The sequence below is a fragment of the Oncorhynchus mykiss genome, chromosome 17 (assembly GCF_057628025.1).
Source record: "Oncorhynchus mykiss isolate SJ-2025 chromosome 17, ASM5762802v1, whole genome shotgun sequence".
Taxonomy (NCBI): domain Eukaryota; kingdom Metazoa; phylum Chordata; class Actinopteri; order Salmoniformes; family Salmonidae; genus Oncorhynchus; species Oncorhynchus mykiss.
Window position 1 is genome coordinate 40,154,558 of NC_143038.1, and position 26,996 is coordinate 40,181,553.

The following is a 26,996-nucleotide window of genomic DNA, read 5'->3' on the forward strand; positions in this document are numbered from 1 at the left end:
TTCACCCCTGTATGTACCTAACATTCTGGCACCTGAGCAAAACTTTATTTTCGCCTTGTTTTCTCCATGGGCATTGACAGACTGCGTTACAGTTTCTCCAGGACCACCCCCAGGTGTGTGGGGACAGGATGGGGGTCATGGGCCTCTCGTTCGGGGTCTACCTGGCTCTGCGAATCGCCACTCAAATTGATTTCAATGTAAGTCTGGCCATACAACCCCCTGAAGCGGTCATCTGAATTATTGTTTACCAGTCATCAAACAACTATTAGCCTTGGAAATTTGAAATGTTTATACCTCTTGTGTTGTGATCAAAAACCGTTATGTCTGATGTAGCCTGAGGTGGAATGACCAGCATTTGGGCAAATAAGAAAGTAGAGATTAAAGGCTATATTCAAATATGAAAGGCCTATTAGTATGATGAGTAATATGAGTCTCCTTGTAGGACTGCATCTGGTTTGAAATACCTGGTATTCCCATTCACTCATTTTTTTCTCCCTCAGCCCAGGTGTGTGATCGGAGTGAATGGTCCAATAGGAAGTTTCAACAAATTCTTGGACAGGGACGGCATGACAGAAAGCTTTGAAGGGTTAGTTACCATGCAAACGTATAACAGAAATAAGGTTTGAGAATGAGAGTATGCCTGAAAAGATGACTTGACAGAAACTAAATTAGGCCATTCTCAATCTATTGTGTTATTGCTTAAATAGGGATGCTGCTCTTTTCTTATCCCACCCACTGTTATATTATGTTATAGGAATCAGACGCACTGGAGTTACGATGAAGAGGGCTACGTCAGTTTCAGAGAAGTGACCACGCCCAACAACATTCCACCTGAGAACAAAGCAAATGTACGACCTTGAGTGACCCTCTCAAATATTGATAGGGTCAATAACCCCCTCCAGCCAGCTGCACAGAATTGTAAAATAAAAAATAAAAAATTCAAGCAGAACATATTTTATTTTGAGAATCGGTGTGAGGAGTACTTGTGCATCTTTTGTGGCAATTAATGTAGAATTTGATTCAGAGGGTTACCGGTACATTAGCCTCATCAAGGCTTCCCTAATTGGAAAGGAGGCGTGACAATAACTTGATTTGGAGGTATTGCTACACAAGACTACCTGTACATCTACAAAGATATCATCTATCTGTGCAGGTTGAAAACCTGTGCTGCCCCCTACTGTACATTGTGGGTGAAGACGACTTGAGCTGTGCAGCTATTGAGAACGCAGATGAGGTAGGCCTACTTCATGGGATTGCCTTACCATTAAACTACAATATGGCATACAATGGTAGTATATACAGTTATGGCCAAATATATTGGTACCCTTGCACATTTCTTAAATAAGTCCTTATTTCTACTAAAATAACTTAAAAAAATGTTTTAAAGTGTGTCACCATTACATTGTTATTGTATTTTCAACATTTCAGAACCACTTTTATTTTTGTAAACTTAAGTTTGCAATTTTAATTGAGAATATAAAGGCAAATGGTATGGGCTTAATTATTAGCAACCCAGACCTAGTACTTGGTTGCACAGCCTTTGGCCAAGATAACTGCAGACAAATGCTTCTTGTAGCCATCATTGAGCTTTGTACACCTTTCTACTGACAATTTGGGGCCACTTTTGAGTAGAAAACTTCCATATTTGAGGGGTGCCCTCCACCAACTGCTGTTTTCTGGACTCTTCTGTAGAACAGTCCTTCTTAACCATTCCTGGATGCTTTTTGATGTGTGTTTGGGGTCTTTGTCCTGCTGGAAGAAACACAACCTTCAATGATGCCTTGTGCACGTTCAAGGCGTCTAGTACTAGAGGCAGCAAAGCAACTCCACAGCATTATCAAACCTGCCCCATATTTGATTGTAGGGAGGGTGTTCTTCTCATTGAATGCTTCATTTGGTCATCAGTAAACACAGCGTTGATTTGTATTGCCAAAGCGCTCTTAATTTTGTTTCAATTCAACACTTCCCCCAGAATTTAGGTTTATTTTGCATGCAGTTATCTTGGCCAAAGGCTATGCAACCAAGCAACCACTAGCTCCTGGGTGCCAATAATCTTCTCCATGCCATGTTTTTATTTTCTTTACAACAATAAATGTGGTTCTGCAATGTTGAAAATCCAATAACAAGGTGTGACATCCAAATGTTTTTTTTTTTTTTTTAAATTTCAACTTATTTTTGAAGAAATTGGGAATTATTTTTTAAAAGTACAAGGGTGCCAATATATTTGGCCACAAATGTGTGCTAGTCATAGCTGCTGAGAGTAATAACTTTTCCAATGTCGAAGTCAAAAGCCGTGACCAGTTGAATGAACAGATATTTCCTTGGTTTTCAGATTGAGAAGAAGATTAAAGATGCTGGTAGATCCCACCTGTTCACCCGCTTGTCATACCCCGGTGCTGGTCACCTGATTGAGCCGCCCTACACCCCCAACGCCCGAGCCTCCATGTGGACCACACAACCCAAGCAACGTGGGTGGTCCTCTCCTCCCATACACACCTTCACCTCTCTTTCATATTTAGTTTGTCATGCAATTATGACCTTGTTTTCAGTGATACTTTTTTTTTTACAAATAGTCATGATTGTATCCTAAAATGATAATCATACTTTGAAAGATTTGTCTTGAAGAACATTTATCAGTCCTTTATTCTTGATTTATATATCCACTTACAAGCACTAACATATGTATTCAAATTTAAAGGGTTTCCAAATAAGGGTATTTGACAAAATGGTAATAGACATTATAATTAACATACAGTATCTCAGAAATGAGAGAACTACATTATGATTTGTATTTTCAGGTTATTTTCCATGCTGTCCTGTTGTTTTTCCATATAGTGATCACTCTCTGGGGAGGGCACCTGGCACCCCACGCTGCCGCCCAAGAGGACGCCTGGAAGAGGACCCTGGAATTTATGGAACGCCATCTAAGGGGAAAGGAAGACAAATAGCCTTTTGACCACTTTGGGATAGAATGGTCCATCTCATATGCATCACTCCTCAATGCAAGACTCAAAACTCACCCAACTGTCCAAATTCAAGTGGACTCAATGTTTTCTTTCACTATTTTCACCATACAGATTTTTATGTAAGTGTCTATGTATTGTTGTCATTGATTTGTTAGATTTTTATAAACACAACTATTATACCATAATAAAATCAATGTAATGTAAACAAAGTTGCTTTATCATCATTACATCATCTTTATGTGAGAGGGTTACACAGTATGCATGTGTGTTTTGCTGGTCACACACAGACACTCGCTGAAGTCTTACCCTTTACATTGTGTCACTAACGGTGGTGATCCGTGCTGAAGAGATCATGGCACGCTGATGTCATCATGGCGATCAGAGCGATAAACTCTTGGAAGTCGATCTCCAGGTCTCCGTTCTGGTCCAGGTCTGCAAACAGCTCATCCAGAGTCTCTTTCTCTTGGATATTCTTAAGAGACAAGAACAGTCAACTGTGAAGAGTAATCTGTGTCTGATTAAAACTTAATTTAGGACATTTTTAACTCAATAACCTATGGGCCCATACATGCTTATAACAAGTAATAAAGCATTCACCTGCAGGCTTTAAGTAAAGTGTAATCATATAATAATCATATAGTACTCATGTCAATCATTACAATCAGCAGTTTAATATAATTCATTATTGTATCATTTTTTAATTCCTAAAGAAGGCTAAAAAATAATTCCTATTTTTCTAATTGGATGTAGGCCATTGGTATAACACCATGATGACACACTCCAGCTGAATTGAAATGATAGAGGGTGTTGTCATATGTAGTAATATACTCATTAGAAAAGACATATGGGCTGTCCCAAATGGCATCCTATTCCCTATTATAGTGCACTACACTTGTCCAGGGCCTGTACTGCTCTAGTCAAAAGTAGTGCACTATATAGGGAATACACTCTTAGAAAAAAGGTTATTCGGCTGTCCCCATATGAGAACTCTTTTTGGTTCCAGTTAGAAAGAACCCTTTTGGGTTCCATGTAGAACTCTCAGTGGAAATGGTTCTACATGGAACCCAAAAGGGTCATTTATACCCTGGAACCAAAAAGGGTTCTTCAAAGGGCTATCCTAGACCTAGATGGTGACAGTCAAAGATTTATTTTAGGTTCTAGATAGCACCTTTTTTCCTAAGAGGGTAGGGTTCCATTTGGGATACACACAGAGAGTGCCTCACAATTATGAAGTGACTCATCTCATTATTGATAAGATCTTTGAGCTCTGCCTTCTTCAGCTTGCACTTGTGGCCTGAGTATTTATGGAACACATGGATGATGGCGATCATGGCACTCTCTAGCTCTGACATGTTCTGCTCAGTTCTCTGTCAGGAACACAGAACCATATAATTACATATAGAACATTCCAGGCACAGAAGAGACACAGCAAGCATAAATCACCTTTCAAATATATGTTTAAAAGGCCCAGTGCAGTCAAAAATGTGATTTTTCTGTGTTTTATAGGAACACCTTCCTAATATTGAGTTGCACCCCCTTTTGCTCTCAGAACAGCCTAAATTCGTCAGGGCATGGACTCTACAAGGTGTCGAAAGCATTCCTCATGTTGACTCCAATGCTTCCTGCAGTTGTGTCAAGTTGCCTGTATATCCTTTGGGTGGTTGACCATTCTTGATACACACGGGAAACTGTTGAGCGTGAAAACCCCAGCAGCGTTGCAGTTCTTGACACACTCAAACCGGTGCGCTTGGCACCTACTACCATACCCGTTCAAAGGCATCTTTTGTCTTGCCCATTCACCCTCAAATGGCACATATACACAATCCATGTATCAATTGTCTCAAGGCTTAAAAATCCTTCTTTAACCTGTCTCCACCCCCTACAGTGATTGAAGTGAACACTAAGAGGTTGAAATAAAAGAGTGAAATTGTGAAAATGATGACAATGCACTTTTAGTGTAAGAGCTGTTTGAAAAGACTGCCTGAAATTTCTACCTGTTTTGGTGGGATGGAGTTTTGGCCTGCCTGGTGATATTACCAGGCAGTAAATTAGTTAATAGACCAAAACGAAAGAGCGTTCCAAACCTCTTTGCCAATAACAGCTAGTTTTCAGTTTTCCACTCCCGACTCAGACCACTCCCAGACAGTCCTAGCTAAATTCTTGCTTGAGAATTGCTCTTTGCTATTTTTGTTTCTCTTTGACCATTTAATTGAAAACAAACACAGTAAGGAACTTAGTTGTTACCCAGAAATGATTTGATATTGAGATAAAAAAATAGCTGCAATGGACCTTTAAATGACTTTGTATGTTCAGAGTTTTGGTTGATACAATTACTGTAGGCTACCCATATACACAAATATGTCAATATTATTTAAGTCAATTGGAATTAATAGGAAAGTATTTGAATTGGCAAGTTTTTTGTACTAGTTTCGTAGACACTCCCTATAAGATTAGTAACATCGCCAGTCTTATGAGGCATATTTAGAACTGTATAGTATTATAAGCTATGATTTCATTGTACGTGCTTTCATATTGCTCATCGCTCCTTAGCTAAACTCAATGCTCAAATAGGTCTACATTGTGTTTGCCTTATCGTCTTATAAATGGGAAAAAAAGTTCATTCAGATCAACTGACCATAGATTGACAAGAAGTAAAATACATTGATAACTACAGAAAGACACTTGAGACGTGGGACAATACAACACCAAAATGATTTTCCTCAACTAACTACACAAACAATTCCACACAAATGCAATAATTACTGGTCAATTATTTGCTTTATTATATTACCTGCATTTGAAGACAGAACCCAACCGTCTTTCGCTGTATTGTGAGGCTTTGTAGGCTAACGACAAATTGATGCTCTAAGCCTGAGACACTCCTTGATTGCGTCCCAAATGACATCATATTCCCTTTATAGTGCACTTTTTTGACCTAGGTCCAAAGGGCTCTGGTCAAAAGTGGGGCACTATATACAGTTCCTTCAGAAAGTATTCACAGCCCTTGACTTTTTCCACTTTTTTTATGTTACTGCCTGAATTTAAAATGGATTACATTGAGATGTTGTGTCACAGGCCTACACACAATACTCCATAATGTCAAAGTGGAATTATGTTTTTTAGACATTTTTTTTTATTAATTACAAATGAAACGCTAAAATGTCTTGAGTCAATAAGTATTCAACTCCTTTGTTATGGCAAGCCTAAATAAGTTCAGGAGTATACATTTGCTTAACAAGTCATATAATAAGTTGTATGGACTTATTCTGTGTGCAATAATAATGTTTAACTTTATTTTTGAATGACTACTTCTTCTCTGTAACCCACACATACAATTATATGCAAGGTCCCTCAGTCGAGCAGTGAATTTCAAATACAGATTCAACCACAAAGACCAGAGAAGTCGTCCAATGCCTCGCAAAGAAGGGGACCTATTGGTAGATTAAAAAAATAAAATAAGACATTGAATATCCTTTTGAGCATGGTGAAATCATTAATTACACTTTGGATGGTGTATCAATACACCCAGTCACTACAAAGATACAGGCATCCTTCCTAACTCAGTTGCCAGAGAGGAAGGAAACCGCTGAGGTGACTTTAAAGCAGTTATGGAGTTTAATGGCTGTGATAGGAGAAAACTGAAGATGGATCAACAACATTGTAGTTACTCCACAATACTAACCTAATTGACAGATTGAAAAGGAGGAAGCCTGTGCAGAATAATAAATATTTGAAAACCTGCATCCTGTTTTGCAACAAGGCACTAAAGTAATACTGCAACAAATGTGGCAAAGCAATTAACTTTTTGTCCTGAATACAAAGTATTTTGCTCGGGGCAAATCCAATACAACACATTACTGAGTACAACTCTCCATATTTTCAAGCATAGTGGTGGCTGCATCATGTTATGGGTATGCTTGTAATCGTTAAGGCCAGGGGTGTTTTTCAGGATAAAAAAATAAATGGGGTAGAACTAAGCATAGGCATAATCCTAGAGGAAAACCTGGTTCAGTCTGCTTTCCACCAGACACTGGGAGATTAATTCACCTTTCAGCAGGACAATAACCTAAAACACAAGGCCAGATCTACACTGGAGTTGCTTACCAAGAAGACAGTGAATGTTCATGAGTGGCAGAGTTTCAGTTTTGACTTAAATCTACTTGAAAATATATGGCAAGACATGAAAATTGTTGTCTAGCAATGATCAACAACCAAATTGACAGAGCTTGAAGAATTTTAAAAGAATAATCAGCAAATGTTGCACAATCCAGGTGTGGAAAGCTCTTAGAGACTTACCTAAAAATGCTCACAGCTGTAATCGCTGCCAAAGGTATGTATTAGTGTTCATTTTTCAAAAAAATGCTTTACAACTGTTATCATTTTTCTTCCACTTTAACATTACACAGTATTGGGTGTAGATCGTTGACAATTATTTACAATTAAATCAATTTTAATCCCACTTTGTAACAAATCAAAATGTGGAAGAAGTCATGGGATGTGAATAGTTTTTCTGAAGGCACTGTAGGGAATAAGTCATTGTCCAGTGGTTGTGTTTTTCAGCCTTTTCTCTCAGTGCTCTGAACAGCTAAACTGTATTGATCAGTCCCATGAAAGCTCCTATCAGTCAGCCAGACAGTGGTTATGTCCCAAACAACACCCCATTCTCTTTATAGTGCACTACTTGTATGGCCTTTGGTCATATAGGTCCTGGTCAAAAGTATTGCACTGTAAAGGGAATAGCTTGCTATTCTCCATGCAGGCTTACTACAGTAATGATTGATGTATGCAGTATGATAATGGATGCTTCTGGTGGTAATAGAGGCAATAGGGCGCCACTAAAGCCATTTCCTCTTCAATTGCGTCACTTACTGTGATTCTCTTACTGCTGTGTTCATATCAAATGACAAATGCACATATGATTAGATTTGTTTAGGTCACAGCTGCCTTGGATTGAGTATATATAATTGATGTGCCGATGGGGAGAAGAATAGGCTTTTATTCAACACTTTAAATGCTGAGTTGCATAGCTGTCTTCTCCGTTCACCTTTCTATGTAAAGATAAATGTATTGAGGGATGTAGAATCGTTTTTAATTGAAAATAATTCATAGGCCTACTTAATAGGGCGTAGGGTCTAGGTCTAGAACTGGTGCAGTTCAAGTTGTCACATTGTAGCTAAACTAACGTAGCACGTGTAGACATATTGCAGCAAGATCATACGACTTTACACATTAGTAGGCAGGATACAGTACTACATTATTCTAACCTCCGCCCACGTCGGCTGCGATGGAAAAGCCTTCGCGACCTCAGTGGAAAATCACCTCCGTCCGCCCTTCCGATACGCAAAAACATCCGCACCGACGTAATCAAACAAGAACAGGAAACTACGTTCCTGGAGTAGGGAAATTATATCCCGAGATTGAATTGTCGCCCGTAGCCTATTTGTTTTATTGTAGCCGACTGTAGACTAGCACACGGCATTACACCCATTCAGAAACATCCTTAGCCTGCATTGACACAGGAAACATTAAGCAGATTGGACCGTGACAGCTCAGCATTGAAGGGCGTTAGACGAGAAAATACCCTAATACGAATCAGCCGGAACATTTCCCGGTAAGAGTCAAATAAATTGCAATGTTTTTATATAAGGTAGCGTTCACTGTTGATAGCTTGTTTATATAAACACGTTAACTTTATTTCTAGGTCCATGTTGCTCAAATAGCCTACTCAAGTGGCGAGTGGGTTAGGTTTTTTCACTAATGTAATCAACTACAAAGGCGTGAAATATGCGCACATAGAGTAGCCTATATTCTGGATGGATTGACCGCAATATTTGAATTGAAATGATTAAGCATTTATATGCCTGGTCGTGCTTGCTTTTCTGTTCTGCGTCACTGTTCTCTGTGTCAATGGGACACACTCTTTCCACGCCACTTCGATAAAAAGTGATTTATTTACATAGCAGGTTAGGAAAGCATTTCCCCTAACCCTTTTCCTAACCTTAACTTCAGTCTCCTAACCTGCTACGTACATTTTCCTAACCTGCTGCATGCTCTCCTATCCTGCTACGAAAAAGTAACTTCTGTATCTAAGTGACATTAAGATATTGTTTCCCCTGTGTCAGTTGCCTATTCTTGACCATGAACTCTTGTCATATTTGAACAAGACTGTAATCAGTTTAACTCTTACAGAATTACAATATTATATTTTAATGTTAATATTTTGTCTTAAAACATTACGTGTTTGCAGTACCACAACCAGAGTAAAACTTTGGCTGTATTCAGTAAAAAAAAAATATTGCTTGTCCAATGGGGCAACCACACAGCTGACTCAACTTGCCCAAATTCCATAAATGCCAATACTTTTCACTTTGATAATGAGGAGCAAACAGAAATATCAGTTTTAGGCTACTGGACTTATTTGTATGTGGATAGAGAGTGCATGGTTTTATAAAACAGGCTATTGAATGGGGGTCATTATTTTTCTTTGCTCTCACTTACATAGAGATGTCCTAGTTTCATTATTACAGAGGCTATAATTAGGCATGCACTCAGAGGCAGGCCACATACATTCATGAACTATCAATATCAGAGCAGACCTCCCCAGGTAACCCAGTTAATTGCTTCTTTACAACCTCTACAGAGTTTGTCTTTGACATCTTCAAGATCCTTTCCCCATTGAGAGAAGCTATGACCTACAAGGCTGTGGCTAATCATTGTCACTTTTATCTGGAGGGTCACAAGGACATTTTGTAACCCCTTAGGTCAGCCACTCACAGCATCATTTTCTGGGGGAAACAAACCACCACTATCTCTGACCCCATATCTAAGGTACTATCTAAGGCCCTGCTAGCCTACACAGGTATTAAAGGTGTTGGCCATCTCTCTCTGTCTCTCTATATCTTTCAGGTCAGGTGTCAAGTATGGCTGATCTGCTGAAGCTGCTGCTGCGTGTGGCAGAGAAGGCGGCCAACGTGGCCCGCGTGTGCAGGCAGGAGGCCCCTCTCTTCCAGCTGCTGGTCCAGGAGAAGACTGGAGTGGATAAGAACAAGAAGTTTGTCCAGGACTTCAAGACACTGGCTGATGTTGTGATCCAAGAGATGATCCGCCATGATGTTGGAGCTCAGGTACAGGAACCAAAACACTTCTCATGTTATCATGATGAGGATTGTTTCATGTTTGAAATACTTCCAGGCAAGCCTCTGGAGGATTTGTGGCATATCCCTCTCTAGTATAATCAAACATTTTTGGCAATCTTAATTAACCCTCTACTCGTTTTATCCTGTTTTACCTTAGTTTCCTGAAATGATTGACCACATACAAGGAGAGGAGTCTAACAAGTTTGAGAATGGACTAGGTTAGTAATAACACCCACAGTTCAGTAAAACGTATTACTATGTAACAATATGTTAATACAATGCAGGTACATGACTAATAACAGGGTTATAACATTGGTATAAGCACAACATAATACAATGCAACATGTACTTTTTAATAACAGTAGACCTGTTGATGACATGTTGACTGTGTGTGCATTCATGCGTGCATCCCAGGGGAGAGTGTGATAGTCACAGTGTGTGGGACGGAGAAGGAGACCGCAGCCCTGCTGGCTACAGTGCTGGATGGGGACCAGACGGCGGCAACTCTCCTGGCGCGTGCCATCCACCAGGACGCTAAGCTCACACTCACTGACACGGGGACAGACGACCTCCACATACCCCTCAGCCCCTCTGACCTGGGCATCTGGATTGACCCCATCGGTAACACCTGACCTAGATTCACTATTTAAAAACAAGATTTGTTGTATCTCCGCAGACATGCATGAATGGAAATTATGGATAATGTCTAGCACTGAGCAGATCCACTTGTATTGTATGGTGTAATTACTACACCTACGCCATGGGAGAGATTTTTCCTTGTCCTTTAACACTGTTATAAGCATGCATTGTATGTATGTTGTTCCTATCGGTTTGGTTGTCGTTCAGATGCCACCAGCCAATACATTGAAGGTCGTGAGGAGGCGGCGGTGGAGGGGCGTCTCTGTCCGTCAGGTCTGCAGTGTGCCCTGGTCCTGATCGGGGTTTACCTCCGCGCTACTGGGGAACCCGTCATGGGGGTCATCAACCAGCCCTTCAACCACAAAGACCCAACAGGGTGAGACTCTAGAACAGGGGTCTCCAACAGGTAGATCACAAGTTACCAGTAGCTCGCAGCCCACCTATGAGTAGCTCGCGAATCAATTCTAAAAGTACATGCGTCCTTCCATCGCAATGTCATAAACATAAAGCTCTCTGCTACTATCAAATCAAAGCCACATTGACGTTATCCCAACTCTGGTTAGCCACTATTTGCTTAAAAAGCCAAACGTAACACAATGTCTGCAAATTCATTCCCAGCAATATAGCCCTGTCTGTATGGTATGTGCATTTGTCAATCACTCCATATGTAGCCAGTTAGCAAAGCTAATGATAACCGTTTTGTGGGTAGACAGAAAGACTTTCCCCAAAAATCATCTCAATTAGATGTTAACTGCAAAGTAGGCTTACCTGACAGAACTATTATTATTTTTTATACCCCTTTTTCATGATATCCAATTGGTAGTTAGTCTTGTCCCATCGCTGCAACTCCCGTACAGCTCGGGAGAGGCTAAGGTTGAGAGCCATGCGTCCTCCGAAACACAACCCTGCCAAGCCGCACTGCTTCTTGACACACTGCTCGCTTAACCCTGAAGCCAGCCGCACCAATGTGTCGGAGGAAACACTGTACAACTGGCGACCGTGTCAGCGAGCATGCGCCCGGCCTACCTGACAGAACTATAAATGATAATTGTTTGTATCAATTGGGTGGCCATTGTTTTGGAAACTCCGCCATGACAGTAGGCCTAGCAGCAGAAACATTACTACATTGACACATTCCTCTTTTGCCAGATGTGCAATTAAAGAGGAATTACACTCAAATCTAAATGTGTTACTTTTTAATCTTCCAGAAAGGGTGTTCTGATGTGATGTAAGCATTGATATGGACATCCATTTTCGTTGATGCTCTATGAATAATTGTAATATTGAGAGTCTAAAAACATTTTAAAAAAATCCCAAACCAGGAAAAATAAAACAGAGAGAACTGAATTTAATTTAATGGGGCCTGTCATGCCGAATAGTGTTTATCAACCATTATTTTATTAGGTACAGTAACCAGGGATGAGTTGCATGGTAGAGAAGAATGTGCCTATTTGAAAGCATTAAAAAAAAATGTAGCTCACAACAGGTTACATTTTTTAAAGTAACTCTCATGCTAGAAAAGGTTGGAGATCCCTGCTATAGAACCAGAACAGCAATCAGTTCTGACACCAGGGGCATCATTTATAAACGCTGCGTATGTACAAAATATACCCCAAAACCTGCATTCGCCAGTTTTAACGCAAAAGTAAGTATTTATAAAAAATTTACTTGATGTGAGAATGTGCTTAATTTCCTGCAAACTTTAGACTATGAGAGCACACAATTTTTGGTGGTTAAAGTATTGCATTGCAAGCAGGCAAATGGGGGATATGATGACTAGCTTATTCATAAAACCCCAAAAACTGGAAAATATAACAATATTCAATCATTTGTCGTTAATGAGAAGAGCGGAGATCTATTTATTTTATTTTTACAATCTAAAAATATATATAGTAATAGGAATCTATTTCCTGATCATTTCAGAATAAATTCCTGACCTTTTCTGACTGTGATGGTTTCAAATTCCCAAAGAAGCCTATTCAACAAATTAGGATACAATTCGTCCCATCTCTCATTTAATCTGACCTAATTCACAGTAGTAAATAAGGATACAATTCGTCCCATCTCTCATTTAATCTGACCTAATTCACAGTAGTAAATAAGGATACAATTCGTCCCATCTCTCATTTAATCTGACCTAATTCACAGTAGTAAATAAGGATACAATTCGTCCCATCTCTCATTTAATCTGACCTAATTCACAGTAGTAAATAAGGATACAATTCGTCCCATCTCTCATTTAATCTGACCTAATTCACAGTAGTAAATAAGGATACAATTCGTCCCATCTCTCATTTAATCTGACCTAATTCACAGTAGTAAATAAGGATACAATTCGTCCCATCTCTCATTTAATCTGACCTAATTCACAGTAGTAAATAAGGATACAATTCGTCCCATCTCTCATTTAATCTGACCTAATTCACAGTAGTAAATAAGGATACAATTCGTCCCATCTCTCATTTAATCTGACCTAATTCACAGTAGTAAATAAGGTATTTCAAATATTTTGCTCCATATGATCCGGAGTGCGGTTAAAATTAAAACATAACAATAGAATTGACAGTTCACCTTGTAATTTCAAATGTTTGAAGTGGGCATCGACAATGTTTCAGAAAAATCGTGGGAAGCGCATCATATTCAGGCTGGGGGGAAAAGTAATTGCAAAACATTGTTAAATAAAATGTTCTGTGAACTCCACAACAATTTGTCAGTTTTTTTAATTTCAGAAATAGTCACTCCTTTCCTTTGCTACAGCAAAATCACTGGGGGGGGGAAATGTAGCAACACTCCTGAGAACAGTTGATCTAATTTGCCATGGCTCTATCTTTTAGAAACTGCTGTGGCCTAATTTCAAAAGTTCCAAATTAAAACAGAAAATAAGGGGGTTATTGTCACCATAAAAGCTAAATGATGTGCTTTTTCCAGGCGGAATTATAATGCTTGTTCACGATGCGCATAGTTTACGACAAGTCTGATTTATAATGGGAAATATGTGCAAGTATGGCATGCGGCAAGTTTATAAATCTCAATATGTTTTGACTTAGTCTTTTCAGAAATGTTGCACACAGATATTTAGTGTGAAATTTACTCAATTGTTATGAATGAGGCCACTGGGTTATGGTCAATGCTATTTCAGTTCAGTTGATTCAAATAACTAATTGTTACCAATTTAAGTATTGGAATGTTTTTATTTTCAATTATGATTTTCAATCCACTTACTGAATTATAATTAAACCTGTCTGACACAGAAATAACATACTCAATAATGCTCAGTTCTCACCAACAAAGCTGCCTTTGTCAGCTTTGTTTGATGTGATGTACATATTTGTTGCAGCTGGAAGGGGAAGCATTTCTGGGGTGTGTCGTGTGGGAGCGTCAAAGCCTGCTCAGTGCTCAGACCTAAAGACAGACCTGCAAAGACGACAGCAGCGGGAGGACCAGGGCTCTCAGTGGTGATGAGCTCCAGTGAGAAGCAGGCAGTGAAAGAGGCCTTGGCCCCTCTGTGCGGGCCTGACAGGCTGATGTACGCCTCGGGGGCCGGATACAAGATCCTGTGTGTGATCCTGGGCCTGGCTGACGTCTACGTCCTCTCAGAGGGCAGCACCTTCAAGTGGGACTCCTGTGGCCCCCATGCCCTGCTCCGTGCACTGGGTGGGGGGATGGTGGACCTTAAAGAGTGCCTCCACTCCTCTGGCTCCAGCCACTGTCAGGGGGGGCACCAGGACCAAGGGGAACTGACCTACCACCAACCCCACACAGAGAGCACTGGGGCAGACCACTGGGCCAACCAGGGAGGCCTGGTGGCCTATCTCAACTGTCAAATTCTCCATAGGGTTATTGGGGAACTGAAGGGCAAGTTTTAAAGGAAGAGTAGCTGATGATGGTGGGCACAAGTATCATTGCTTATAAGGTTGTGCTGCTTAATATTCTATTTTTGGAGGGTCAGTGGTGTTTTTCTATCAACTATGCTGTCCAAGTTATTTTTAACAGCTATATATTTGCAAATGTAAATATATGAAGGAATATAAACATGTTATTAAACTAACTACAGTAGTTGGTATGTTTTAAAGGTGTTTTGTAAAAGATTAAGATATACCTAAATGGAAGGTATCTTTACAGTTACTGGTTCTCTCATTGTCAAGAAGTGTGTTGGTGGCAAATCAAACTTCAGGGAAGACCGGAGTGCTGTTTAAGTATCCCATTTATCCCAAAGCAAGATAATCAGAATTGAAAGATACAGGTAAGAATGGGAACAGGCATGGTTCATGAAACAGTAGCACACACTGCACAGACAAAACATGCTTTTTGTCTGTCATACTAAAATATGGCTAATGGTAATAACCCTTTTAATTTGTTAAGGATTTCTGCTGGACCTACCAGAGAATCTCTTGGTGACCCAGTTGAAGTTGTGAAGTAGTGGGACAGGGAGGCATTTAGTAAATATCCCAGTGTCTCCCTTTTGACAGAAGCACTAATGGTGTGTGAGGTGATAGCGGAGAAAACTCAAATAAGCTGGCTTCTGGGAATCTGCAGCGGCCCAGAAAAGGCCTTTTATGGAAGAGAGGTGTGTTCTACACTGTTTCCATAGCGCTAGCTGTATGACTTCGGATAAGTCAGGTCAGAGGAGGAAAAAGACATGAAGTGCCTGTTTAATTTTTGGTTTACTGTAAATTAAGGATTAAACCCCTTTGAAGGAATGGGGAAGAACTGTCACGTGGCTTTCTGGAGCTAATGTAGAAAACGGGTAAACCAGGTCATGAGGTTCACAAGTGTTTTGCTCTGTTATGGGATCAGGTTTGTTCAATAGAAGTCAACCTGTGGAGGAGATTATTTTCCACCATCACCTGCACCACTTCATTGACACACCCCAGAGGCTAGTGGGAAACAGTAGTCATTACAAAGAGCTGGATTCAATCCATAGCACTGAAGAGCTAAGTTGTACACCAATTTACATTTTAAAGGCAATGTTTCCGCATTAACGGAGACTGCATTCACGGTAAACGCTGCATATGTTGGCTCAGTCGGTAATAACCTTTCAATTTCAAGCACGCTATAGCGCTGAACTTCGGTGATATGGATTGAATCCAGCCCTAAATGTTACTGTCCCGGGTGTCTCTATGGTCTTCCATCAGAAAAACAGAGCCATCCTAAAGGACCAGCAAGTTGTGTTGTGGACCACACCACTTGTGTATAAAGATGGGTGGGATCTAGTGTAAATTCTAAATGAATGAGTGTGCTCCAGAAGGGCCATTAGCAGGTCCCCTGGTTTCTGCTCCATTGGAATGACACAGCATTCTCCTGTCTTGTGAGTTGTAACTTTTAAGACACAATTCAATCCACGTAATTCACAAAACAATGAAAGTCCATTCATCCATCTGTAGGAAATCAACTTTACTATGAAATCCAGAAAAAAGCTAAAATCAACTGAACAGTGATGTTTCACAATTGCAATAAACTCACACTTTCCTACCCACCAAAACTTTTTTTAAATGCACATTTAACCCCGATTGTCAGATTTTTTGCAATCTTTTTTTTTGCATATACTGTTTAAAAATATAATGGGAAAAAATTTAATTAATCTGGGATTAGCAGGTCCCCCAGCTCTACCACGCTGGGAGCCGTTAGTTGACTTGCCGTTTTAGGCTGCTACTTAAGCCATACATTCTCAAGTCAACTAGGGTATCTAAAACATAATTGACAGCGCAAGCAATTCAGCCTAAAACTGAGATTAAATTAAACCTCCTATAATACCTCCAATTATGTGGACAATTGCATTATTTTTTTCACTGTAAAGAGAGCAAATAAACATGTGCAACAAGGGACCCTAGGTACCACTTAATCTCCCAACATCCACAGAATGACACAAATCAAAAGTACAACCAACAAGAGGCTAATGGAACTGATACCAGGGCCCGTATTCATTAAGCGTCTAAGAATAGCAGCACTGATCTAGGATCAGTTTAGCCTTTTCATGGACAGGCCTGATCCTAGATCAGCACGCCTACTCTGAGAAGCTTGATTCATATTGCCCCAGACCTCTTAACATTTAAGAGGAATTAGACCAAATCTCCACAGGAAAAACAATGATTTGCCATAATGAGTAGAGACATTGTTAGAGATCTAAATTCTGTTCGCTCTATCCCTCTTCAATCTGGAGTATATTGTCTGAGCGTGGGGTGAAAGCAAAGGCAGTGGTAGCTTTTCTTTGAAATAAAATGTGGTGGTAATAAAACTGTAACTGTTGACATTCAGCTCCCCTGTCTTTCAATCAACCTTTAAACAGTTGGAAAGTAAATGTCAAAGAGTAGCCTCTGATAGCTAATCTTTTACACTGCACAGTCATTGTGTTCTCAATGGAAACTTCGTTACCTCCAATCTTTAAAGGGTGCCGAGATGCAATTAGGAGCTGAAACTAGCTTTTTCTTGATCCATAGGATGCCGTCCAGACAATAACACCAATACTTAGGGACTGAAAGCAGTAAATAGCCTAGGTCCTTGACTCTCACAATATAACAGTCTTAATTGTAATGTGAACCTGCTTAAGTCTGACGCCTCATCATAGTGCTTCTACGTGGGATTCAATTTGTTGAGAGACAGAGTTGATATCTACATTTGGCAGAGAGACAACTTTCACTCACCAACTTACTTTCCAATAGTGACAAATGTCACAACTATGCAAACGTTCACTCTAACTTCATTAAAAGTAATAAAAATTGCAGAAAATCAGTTGCTCAAATGATAATCTAACCAGGTAACAATTGATCAAAGAAGGCAATGGGCGGAAGGATGGGTGTGTCAAAGCAGTAACGGGCAGACCAGCCCTCTCTCTGGGGACCGTCTTCTCCCAGGATGTAGCTTGAGCCGTTTGATCCAGCAATTCATAAATTCTGATTGGCTTCTTCCAGCCCTGTCCCCTCTCACACGAACACACACAGTTTCACAGTCTGCGCCAAGACCTGAAGCAAGAATAGATTACCTTTTTTGTTTAAAAAAATAATTACAAACGTGTCAATGGCATGTAATGATGCAGGATTGTGCAGGGAAGTAAGACCTAAGGACATGTGTTTGCATTGTTAGCAATAGGCTTGTGATATCAGTGGCATGGCTACAGCTGTTTCACAAGAAAAAAAAAAAGAAAAAAAAACAATGTGAGGGGGAGAAGCAAAAAGACTGTCACCTCCTAACCCCAAATATACTTCAACTCTGAGTTAGTTCCGTCTTCTTCTACCTGGTCCAGACTCAAACCTCTGGCTCATGGCCTCTGTATTGTCAGTCTTTTGATACATGAGGCAGCCCCTGACCCGTGTGAATCTTCCTGAGTTTGACTGATCCTTCAACTTATGTACAGTAGGGGGAGGTCCAGGCTCGTCGACAGACATGGCCGTGTGTTGAGTGTCCCCGTGTTGCTACGATGACACGTCACAATGGCCGCTCTCACCTCTGGAAGGGCTTGCGGACCTTCCTCCTCCTGCGGGGCGGAGGCTTGCCTCCGCTATCGGCCCACGTCTCACTGGGCTCCGGCCGGAGCCCTCCCGGAGGCATGAAGAAGCCAGTCTGTGGTGGAGGAGGGGAGAAAGGTCCACTAGATCCGGGTCCAGCACCAGAGGGCTGGTGGGGGGTCGGTCCTGAGGGGAAGAAACCCCCGTTGGCAGCCATGTCGGGAGGAGGTCCCCCTTGGAAGATGCGGTTGAAGAAGTTATGTAAGTCAGCGGGGTTGGCCGGGCCTGGAGGAGGGTGCTCTGGACCTGGAGGTGTCCTGGAAAGCATGGGAGCAAAGTAACATTCATTCTAAAAACATTCTTTACCTCAAGACACTTCCAACAGGTGACTCCAGGAAAATAAAGAAATAGGAGCACTCACCGTCTACATAGATCTGAGTTTTATTCACGGGACAAACAGGCTTCATCAGAGCCTTGGGTGGCCTTTCATTCCATTTTAATCTAGCCTATATTTAACCCTGATGCAAGTCACAATGAGATAGTTGCACAAGCACCTGCACTGACCACAGCACTGACCACAGCACTGACCACAGCATGTGCTCATTTAGAGCGGTCGATCACATAACACCTTGGTTGAGTCCCAATAATCTCTCCTTTCTCCCGAAACATGCACTACCCGGCAGACCAGGAGATCTGTGGCTAAATCAAGTACGCCTACTGTGCTGGCCAATCAGACAGCTCAAACCACTGTGCATACCTACAGCGTCCACAAACCATGACCAGAGAGAGGCTGTCAAAGAGCTGCTTTTCTTATGAGTGAGTTCATGTATATATTTTATTCAGCACTGTCAACACTTTTTATTTAACACTATTCTCTCTACTTCCCCTAGCGCTGCAATGAATGAGTAGCCAAGTGTATCGATAGCCTTGCGTTTTTATTATTATTAGCAGCTCGTTGTGTCCATTGTAATATCGAAGAGTATTTCACTTTCTCTGGTCATAGGAACAACATGAATTTGTGCCTGAGGCAGATGCAGTGCGAGTCGAGTTTCACCATCAGGAGGAAGACTGTGTCCCCTCTCTTGTCAGTCTCACCGGAGGAAAGGAATTGAGAGAGCAGGGACCATGAGAGGCAGTCCCTCTGCTGCACTCTCCCTCCCTCCACTTAGACTAATGCAATGTTCAAAACAACTGGGAACTCGGGAATCTCAGACTTCTGCCTTCAGTGTGTTCAAGACAACTGCAAACTCTGGAAAAACGAGATCCGACTGGGAAAAATCGTTTTGAACGGTCATCCTCGGAAACTCGGGCATCTTTGACCTCTTTTTTTTCCAGAGTTCCCAGTTGTCTTGAAAGCACAACCATCAGTCCAGTAAAATAAAATGGATAATTATTAGCTAATTATTTCAATTTATGCTCAGCTGTGTATCGCAAGTGCTACACCAACTGATCTAGTTTGTTATCAAAGCTTGAGTTTTGATATATAATATGGTCTGAGAAGAACAATACTGGCAGGACAGGAATATAGCCAATATGCTGTGATAATGTATTTGGCCTACTGCACAAACCTAATTTCTACAGAGCTGTTTTATTAGGTTAATGTTAATGTAAAAAAGTTGGGGACCATTTTTCTAGCCCATGCCTACACCATGCTTTTACATTTGTGTGAAGTAGTTAAAGAGTGCAGACTTCATGAGGAAAATAAGATTATTGGAACGCAACCCTCCTTAACCTGGGACCAACCTGTGGCGCTGCGTGGAGCTACTGTTGTTCTTGGAGCCGAAGGAGATGTGATAGGGCACGCGGTGTGTGTCTGGAGAGATGCCTATCCTCTGGCAGCCGGCCCACTCTGAAAGGTGAGAGCGGAGAAGTTGACAAAATAATCAATGTGACAATACTGAAGCAAGCAGCTAGGAGGAGAAACAGTCTGTCTGACTTTAGGTGTCTTTATTACTTCATTGTCGGGAACGCGCTTGCAAGAAAAGGCATTTCACTGTACTTGTGCACATGACAATAAAAACTTGAAACATAACATTATTTGGTAGCTTAGAATTTAATTTAGTTGTAGAGCTTTTGAGCCTGTCGGCAGCGAAGCTGGGTGAAACCACTATTGTATTTGTTGCCGTTTATTATTTTTCTCCTTCTGGCGATTTGGTGAAAAAAAATGCAAATTCTTGTGAGATGTAAGGCCCAGGAGGGTGCAACTTTGCAAGATGGTAAAGGGCCAAGCGCCACACCCAATCATGCAATGCCATTCCAAATGGCTACACGGTGGCACTATAACAAGCGATTGAAAATGATAACTTTTAAAGGTCACACCCCTTTACCGAGTGTCCTAGACTCCTGACATTTGGTACTTAGGTCCCTCCCCTCACAAGGAACACATTTGCCTCAAGGACCTTTAAGGTCCGCCATGATGGATTTTCCGCCATTTTGAATTTTGTGAAAAACACTTAAGACGCTACTCTTCTGACACCGAATGACCAATCACCAAGCTCTCACAAATTATGTTTCTCCAGTCTAGCAACTCAAAAAACATGGCCACTAATGACCAATAAACATTCACGCAGGCATGGTCTGGCACATAAATATATTATTGAAAATATATTTCACAGTTTAGATGGTACAATGTTTCTTTCTCTACACCATACTTGCTTATTTTGTCTCAAACTGAAATTAGCCGAACTATTCAAATGTTTGCAGCCAGGAAATGCCGGAGCGATTTCTGCATAGTGCATCTTTAAGTCAATACACAAAAGGCTATGGCATTAGCATCGATGAGAGCCAAACTATCCATGTGGGTGTCATTATAATTTAGCCCAAACTACCTCTTCCCTTCCTGTATTTATTTATTTTGCTCCTTTGCACCCCATCTACTTTGCACATTCTTCCACTGCAAATCTACCATTCCAGTGTTTTACTTATATTGTATTTACTTCGCCACCATGGCCTTTTTTTGGCCTTTACCTCCCTTCTCACCTCATTTGCTCACATCGTTTATAGACTTATTTTTCTACTGTATTGTTGACTGTATGTTTGTTTTACTACATGTGTAACTGTGTTGTTGTTATGTGTCGAACTGCTTTGCTTTATCTTGGCCAGGTCGCAGTTGTAAATGAGAATATGTTCTCAACTTGCCTACCTGGTTAAATAAAGGTTAAATAAAAAATAAAATAAAATTACACGGCTTGTCAAAGCAATTGGCTTGTTCGACATTGACCGCATTGCAGTTGGCGATTGCAGACTTACTGATATACAAATCACCTTGCATTATAAATAACTACTCAAAATTGACCCACAATGCATTACAGTTTTGACGCTCGTGAACACAGCCATAGTTAATCCAGTACCTGTGATGTCGTAGACTTTGCCATCCATGCAGGCAAAGTAGGTGATGCGTAGGCCTAGCAGGCTGGACTCGGCCCACAGGTCTCCCTCCTCGGCGCTGTGGCGTCTGTTACACTCTGCACAGAACCGCGCCTCAGCAGGCTCCCGGTCCATCTCAAACCTCCTGCAGACACAGGGAGTAATAAGGGGGAGAGGAGTCAGCAACGTAAACTAAACCATGCAGAATGGGATGCTCTTTGTGTCTGGCCTATGCTTGTGTTTCCTTTCTGTAATAAAGATTTCATAGCAAGCAAAATGTATAAATAGAATTTGAGTGATTGGGAGTAGTCACCATATTAATTTAGGTAAATACTGTAAATGACAAGACTGCAGTGCAGGTAAATTATATTACTATTCCAATCGCTCACTTTCACAAAAGTCTGCAGGGTGTTGGTTGTAAATGTATGATATTTTTTCTAGATATTACAGATATTAATTCAGTCTGAGTGACATACCTGTGTTTACCGTCACATTTCGTACACATCATGGTGTTCATAGCTTCCTTCAGGTCATCCTGCAGTTTGGTGAGGAACTCATTCATCGACTTGGAGAGTTCCGTCTGTGCCATGCGCTTCCTGAGAGGACCAGGCAAACAAGTCAACGCCATATCAACTACACCAAACATCCCATCGGCCTTCAGTGCAGTCATTCGATCACGGTTTCCTGCATTTGAATGAAGTAATCTACTCACAGCACGTATTTTCTATGTATCCTGTTACTGAGGAACTAAACCAAACATCTCACAGGCCTTTAGATTGACTATACCATGCTAAGGACTAGAGGTCGACCGATTAATCGGAATGGCCGATTAATTAGGGCCAATTTCAAGTTTTCATAACAATCGGATATCGGTATTTCTGGGCGCCGATTTGCCAATTTTTTTTTATACCTTTATTTAACTAGGCAAGTCAGTTAAGAACACATTCTTATTTTCAATTACGGCCTAGGAACGGTGGGTTAACTGCCTTGTTCAGGGACAGAACGACAGATTTTCACCTAGTCAGCTCGGGGAATCAATCTTGCACCTTACAGTTAACTAGTCCAACGCAATAACAACCTGCCTCTCTCGTTGCACTCCACAAGGAGACTGCCTGTTACGCAAATGCAGTAAGCCACGGTAAGTTGCTAGCTAGCATTAAGCTTATCTTATAAAAAACAATCAATCATAATCACTAGTTAACTATACATGGTTGATGATATTACTAGATATTATCTAGCGTGTCCTGCGTTGCATATAATCCGACTGAGCATACGAGTAGCGAGGAGAGGGACGGAAGCTATACTGTTACACTGGCAATACTAAAGTGCCTATAAGAACATCCAATAGTCAAAGGTTAGTGAAATACAAATGGTATAGAGGGAAATAGTTCTATAATTCCTATAATAACTACAACCTAAAACTTCTTACCTGGGAATATTGAAGACTCATGTTAAAAGGAAGTACCAACTTTCATATGTTCTCATGTTCTGAGCAAGGAACTGAAACGTTAGCTTTCTTACATGGCACTTTTACTTTCTTCTCCAACACTTTGTTTTTGCATTATTTAAACCAAATTTAACATGTTTCATTATTTATTTGAGACTAAATTGATTTTATTGATGTATTATATTAAGTTAAAATAAGTGTTCATTCAGTATTGTTGTAATTGTCATTATTACAAATAAATAAATAAATAAAAATAGTCAGGTTAATCGGTATTGGCTTTTTTGATCCTCCAATAATCGGAATCGGTGTTGAAAAATCATAATCGGTCGACCTCTACTAAGGACCAGTTAGGAATTTCAGATGAAGAGATTACCTATTGTGAGAGGCCTGAGTTCTAACAGATGTTTTTTCTTGAAGGTGCAGTCATTTTATCATAGTTTCTGGCATTTGATTTAAGTACTGATCAAGTAGTTAGGATGTCTTCTACTCACAGCTCATATTCCCTCCGTGTCTCTGGGTTACTGACGATGTCCCAGGCAGCCCTGAGCACCTTAAAGGCCTCCCCAGCGCGCGGGTGCTTGTTCTTGTCTGGATGGATCTGAGAGAGGAAGGAAAAGAGAAAGATGGACAGATGTAAGGGGCAGTGCAGATAACGTGCTAGAGCAACTAAGGAAGACTCAACAGGTTGGCTACTTCTAGTCATTCTCTGATTACATTTTATATTGTGGATATAAAGCAACAAAGATACATGCAGCCAGGCAGAGCTAAGGGCAAAAATGCTTTGGCTTGTGTTCTGACAGGCAAAGCTGAAATTATTTGACCATAATGGCTACACACTTGCCAGTTGATCAGTTCCACTCATTTTTATCATTCACCTGTACTCATAAAATGTAATGCCCATCTCATTTAGACTCACCTGGACAGCCAACTGTCTGTAGGCCCTTTTTAGCTCAGCTTCAGTTGCGTGGGCCTCCACCCCCAACACTATAAAAGGGTCCAGCTCCTCTTCAGGGACCTGAGCCAGCGCTAGCAGTCTCTCCAGCTCCTGCCCAGGCTGGTACCTAACAGCTCCACCGGGGGAATCTGGGGTGAAAGGGGGCACCTGGGTGGTTGTGCCTCTCCTCCTCCTGAACCAGCCGCTGATCCTTTGCACTAGCGAGGCCACCCTGCTCCAGACCTTGGAGTCCTGCACGGCTGTCCACCACCGCTGGCCCCTCTCCCCGCCCAGCCGGACGAGCGTGAACCGAACCCACTGGGAACCCAGCAGCACCACAGCACAGAGGAGTCCGAAGCAGGTCAGGGAGACCTGCCAGACCCACTCCACCGAACGGATGCTCTTATCCACCAGGACCGTTCCAGCGCAACTCACCCTCTCCAGCACACGCCGGGCGTCCGCCTTCATTCCCGGCACGTCTGTGACCTTGTTGAGCAGCTGTGAGCCGAGGTCATACAGGGCTACCCCTGCGGCTTCCACAGCCACCCCGCAGCGGTGGGTCACAGAGACAATGAGCTCCACTACCATGTGAATACAGGAGATGCACCAGGGGCTGAGCGACTCTGACAGCAGCTCCCTGAAGGCCAAGGTAAGCTGGGTGCCTGTCTGACGCCGGCCCCGGCCCTGGTGGTGGTGGTGGCGCCTCCGGGCCTGCTTGTGCCTCCCACCACCCGATGACAGGGACCCTTTCGGGAGGTAGGATGATGATGTAGCCTGGGTATTCTGCTCGGAGGCTGCCACCACTCCTCCTCCGCTGTTCCGGAAACGGCTTTTCCTCCCTCCGGCCCCTGAGCTCTTCCATCCAGACTCCCCGTTCATGCCAGGCTCCCTCCCGACTTCGTTTCGGCCTCCTCCATTCTCGTCTTCATCTCCACCCTCAGTCTCCTCATTTGCTTCTCTGACCACATGCTCCGCCCCTTCCTGTTTCAGAGAGACTTCATCCTCTTTGGCCTCTGAAATCCCACAATACTCTGCTTCTTCTGAGTCCTGGTTGATTGGAGTCGGGATATCCTGAGGGGTAGCTTTGAGATCCTCTTTGGGAACTGGTTGATGAGTTTCCTCATCTCCTCTGACTTCCCACTGGTCAGGCATGGAGGTGGAAGACGAGAGGGTAGGAACACCTGAGGGCAGCTCTTCAGGGCTCTCCTCAGCTGCCTCTACAGTCCATGTCTCTTCCTCCATCTCGCTCTCAGCCACCCCTTTCTCCATCATCAGCCCTGTCTCTTGATTAAAGTGCCAAAAAAAAAGTCTCCACTCTCACGGCAGGTAGGGACCTTGACCCATTCTCACTGACCGCACCTTCTCTGACACTACACTTCAGCAGGGCTGAAGAGTCAGATAAGGACGGCTGAATAATACTGGAATGGCAGGCGCCATTGTCCACGGTAGCCTGTCCAATGCAGAAACTTTGAAGGCATTGGATCAAGGGTCAATCATTACAATCCTTGGGCACGACTGGCCTCATCTTGTATCTGGTTATTGCCTGTGAAAAGAAAGCAAGTTTAAACATTAGCCTTAACACTTTCACTTTATTTGCACTAGAACAAAGGGTATAATCTAAAGGCAAAGCTCACAAAGAAATGACATTAAATAGGATATGGAGTATCTGCATGTATCATTGTTATTATCAATTGTGTTTTCTACTGTAGTGTGCCTTGATCAATATTCTCCATAGCACGCTTCATGACCGCAGCACTCAACGAGCTGCTTCACATCGCCGACATTTTGAAAATATAAACCAAACTCTAAAGCTCTCTGGTTGTCAGTAGTTGCACTAGCTAGAAATATAATTAATTTCTAAACCCATAACTGACTGGGATGGAATATATCAGAGAATACTGTGGGCACTCTTCGGTTCTAGCAAATTAGCTATGTCGCCAACAAAATTACCAACTGTCTCAAGACTAACAGCTAGCTAACATTATTAGTTGCTCGTGTTTAGCTAACTAGCAACTGTAGCTAATGCAATTTAAATAATCTTAACGGCGGATTATTAATAATATTATTTGAGCTATTTTAATGCTTACACTGACAGAAATAACATTGGGAAAGATGACAGCCAGTGCAACTCACTTTTCTCTTCCGTAAAGGAAGGGAAGATGATAAAATGTAGTCTTCCTTTCGAAGTGGCTAACCCGAGCCCTGTAGCTGCTCCTCAAATTGACCAAATATGGCAAACAGAAATTCTAGTCGTAGAAAGAAAATGTAGTTATTGAATTGTGTATGAAACTATTATTATCCTGTATTAGGAGAGTGTTTTCGTTCTGCTTATGCAGATATTATATATTTTTGTTCTTGGCTATCGCTGTCCTTGCTGTTTGTCTTACTATATTTCACTTCCGAGGGCAGCAGACACCTCACATAAACCACTACTGAGACGCGAGAAAGAATAAGCAAGACCTAGCAAGAATAAGACCGTGTCGTGACCTCGGCCATTTCCCTTCAAAATAAAAGTCAGCCAATGACGATGGTAAAAAATAATACACTAGTCGCAAATCGTAACATTTTATTTGGAATTTAGTTTAACAATCGAACAAAACAATAAAAATGAAAATAGTTCCTTAAAGCAAATAATGTTACATTGACAATATTGTTAAAGATAGACTCAGCTAAATCATTTTGACATGAGAAGCCCCACAGATATTGGGTTTGTTTGACATTTGTTTTGTATCTTTATTTAACTAGGCAAGTCAGTTAAGAAATTATTATTATTATTTATTATTTACAATGGCGGCCTACACTGACCAAACCCTGTACGTTGTGTCCCATTCTACTCAGGAGCAACTCCACAGAGTTTACACCCCCAGCATCGTCACTGATAATTTCATATTGGACATACACATTGCACCTTACACAAATTTCTGTACATTGTATTACAGTAAAATAAACATAGCTGATCCCTATAATATGCATTGACTCCTAATGAGCATATATTTTAAGAAGTGCAAAAATATCATAAGGATGAGAGAAATGAGAGTGATGTCACGCACCCAAGAAGGCTCAACC

At 41.5% G+C, this 26,996-nt stretch overlaps 4 protein-coding genes across 19 annotated transcripts in view; 2 read left to right on the top strand and 2 right to left on the bottom strand.

Moving 5' to 3' along the window:
- Positions 1-3,175, top strand: part of LOC110494162 (acyl-coenzyme A thioesterase 1) — a 19,272-nt gene extending 16,097 nt beyond the window's left edge. For 9 of the 12 annotated variants that reach the window (XM_021568958.3, XM_090205560.1, XM_090205565.1 and 6 more), the window contains 6 exons: positions 81-197; positions 501-586; positions 755-848; positions 1,154-1,234; positions 2,333-2,468; positions 2,836-3,175. In XM_021568958.3, coding sequence (XP_021424633.2) covers positions 81-197; positions 501-586; positions 755-848; positions 1,154-1,234; positions 2,333-2,468; positions 2,836-2,948 — 627 coding nt within the window. In that variant the 3' untranslated portion in view covers positions 2,949-3,175. Of the gene's footprint in view, positions 1-80; positions 198-500; positions 587-754; positions 944-1,153; positions 1,235-2,332; positions 2,469-2,835 lie in introns of those variants that run through there. The other 3 variants (XM_090205567.1, XM_090205568.1, XR_016487937.1) reach the window with 2 other exon arrangements.
- Positions 2,614-8,371, bottom strand: LOC110494165 (protein S100-B). Of its 2 annotated transcripts, none has more exons than XM_021568967.3 (4): positions 8,231-8,371; positions 4,190-4,333; positions 3,273-3,438; positions 2,614-2,924 (listed from the first exon to the last, which is right to left on the bottom strand). In XM_021568967.3, the coding sequence occupies exons 2-3, from the start codon at positions 4,316-4,318 to the stop codon at positions 3,289-3,291; spliced, it is 279 nt and encodes a 92-aa protein (XP_021424642.1). In that variant the 5' UTR covers positions 4,319-4,333; positions 8,231-8,371; the 3' UTR covers positions 2,614-2,924; positions 3,273-3,288. The 2 variants fall into 2 exon arrangements, with proteins under 2 accessions (XP_021424642.1, XP_021424640.2); XM_021568965.3 differs by lacking the exon at positions 8,231-8,371 and adding an exon at positions 5,758-5,879.
- LOC110494163 (inositol polyphosphate 1-phosphatase) lies at positions 8,244-14,797 on the top strand. The gene is made up of 6 exons (XM_021568960.3): positions 8,244-8,577; positions 9,873-10,090; positions 10,260-10,320; positions 10,517-10,723; positions 10,949-11,117; positions 14,079-14,797. Exons 2-6 carry the CDS (start codon positions 9,887-9,889, stop codon positions 14,605-14,607), a joined length of 1,170 nt encoding a protein of 389 aa, XP_021424635.1. The 5' UTR covers positions 8,244-8,577; positions 9,873-9,886; the 3' UTR covers positions 14,608-14,797.
- Positions 14,798-16,120: 1,323 nt separating this feature from the next.
- LOC110494161 (dnaJ homolog subfamily C member 14) lies at positions 16,121-26,414 on the bottom strand. Of its 4 annotated transcripts, none has more exons than XM_021568954.3 (8): positions 26,064-26,385; positions 23,913-25,473; positions 23,488-23,594; positions 22,026-22,145; positions 21,534-21,694; positions 19,927-20,032; positions 18,183-18,500; positions 16,121-17,700 (listed from the first exon to the last, which is right to left on the bottom strand). In XM_021568954.3, the coding sequence occupies exons 2-8, from the start codon at positions 25,200-25,202 to the stop codon at positions 17,682-17,684; spliced, it is 2,121 nt and encodes a 706-aa protein (XP_021424629.2). In that variant the 5' UTR covers positions 25,203-25,473; positions 26,064-26,385; the 3' UTR covers positions 16,121-17,681. The 4 variants fall into 4 exon arrangements, with proteins under 4 accessions (XP_021424629.2, XP_021424630.2, XP_090061685.1 ...); XM_021568955.3 differs by having other exon boundaries at positions 26,018-26,305; XM_090205559.1 differs by having other exon boundaries at positions 26,024-26,105.
- Between the last annotated feature and the right edge of the window lie 582 nt (positions 26,415-26,996).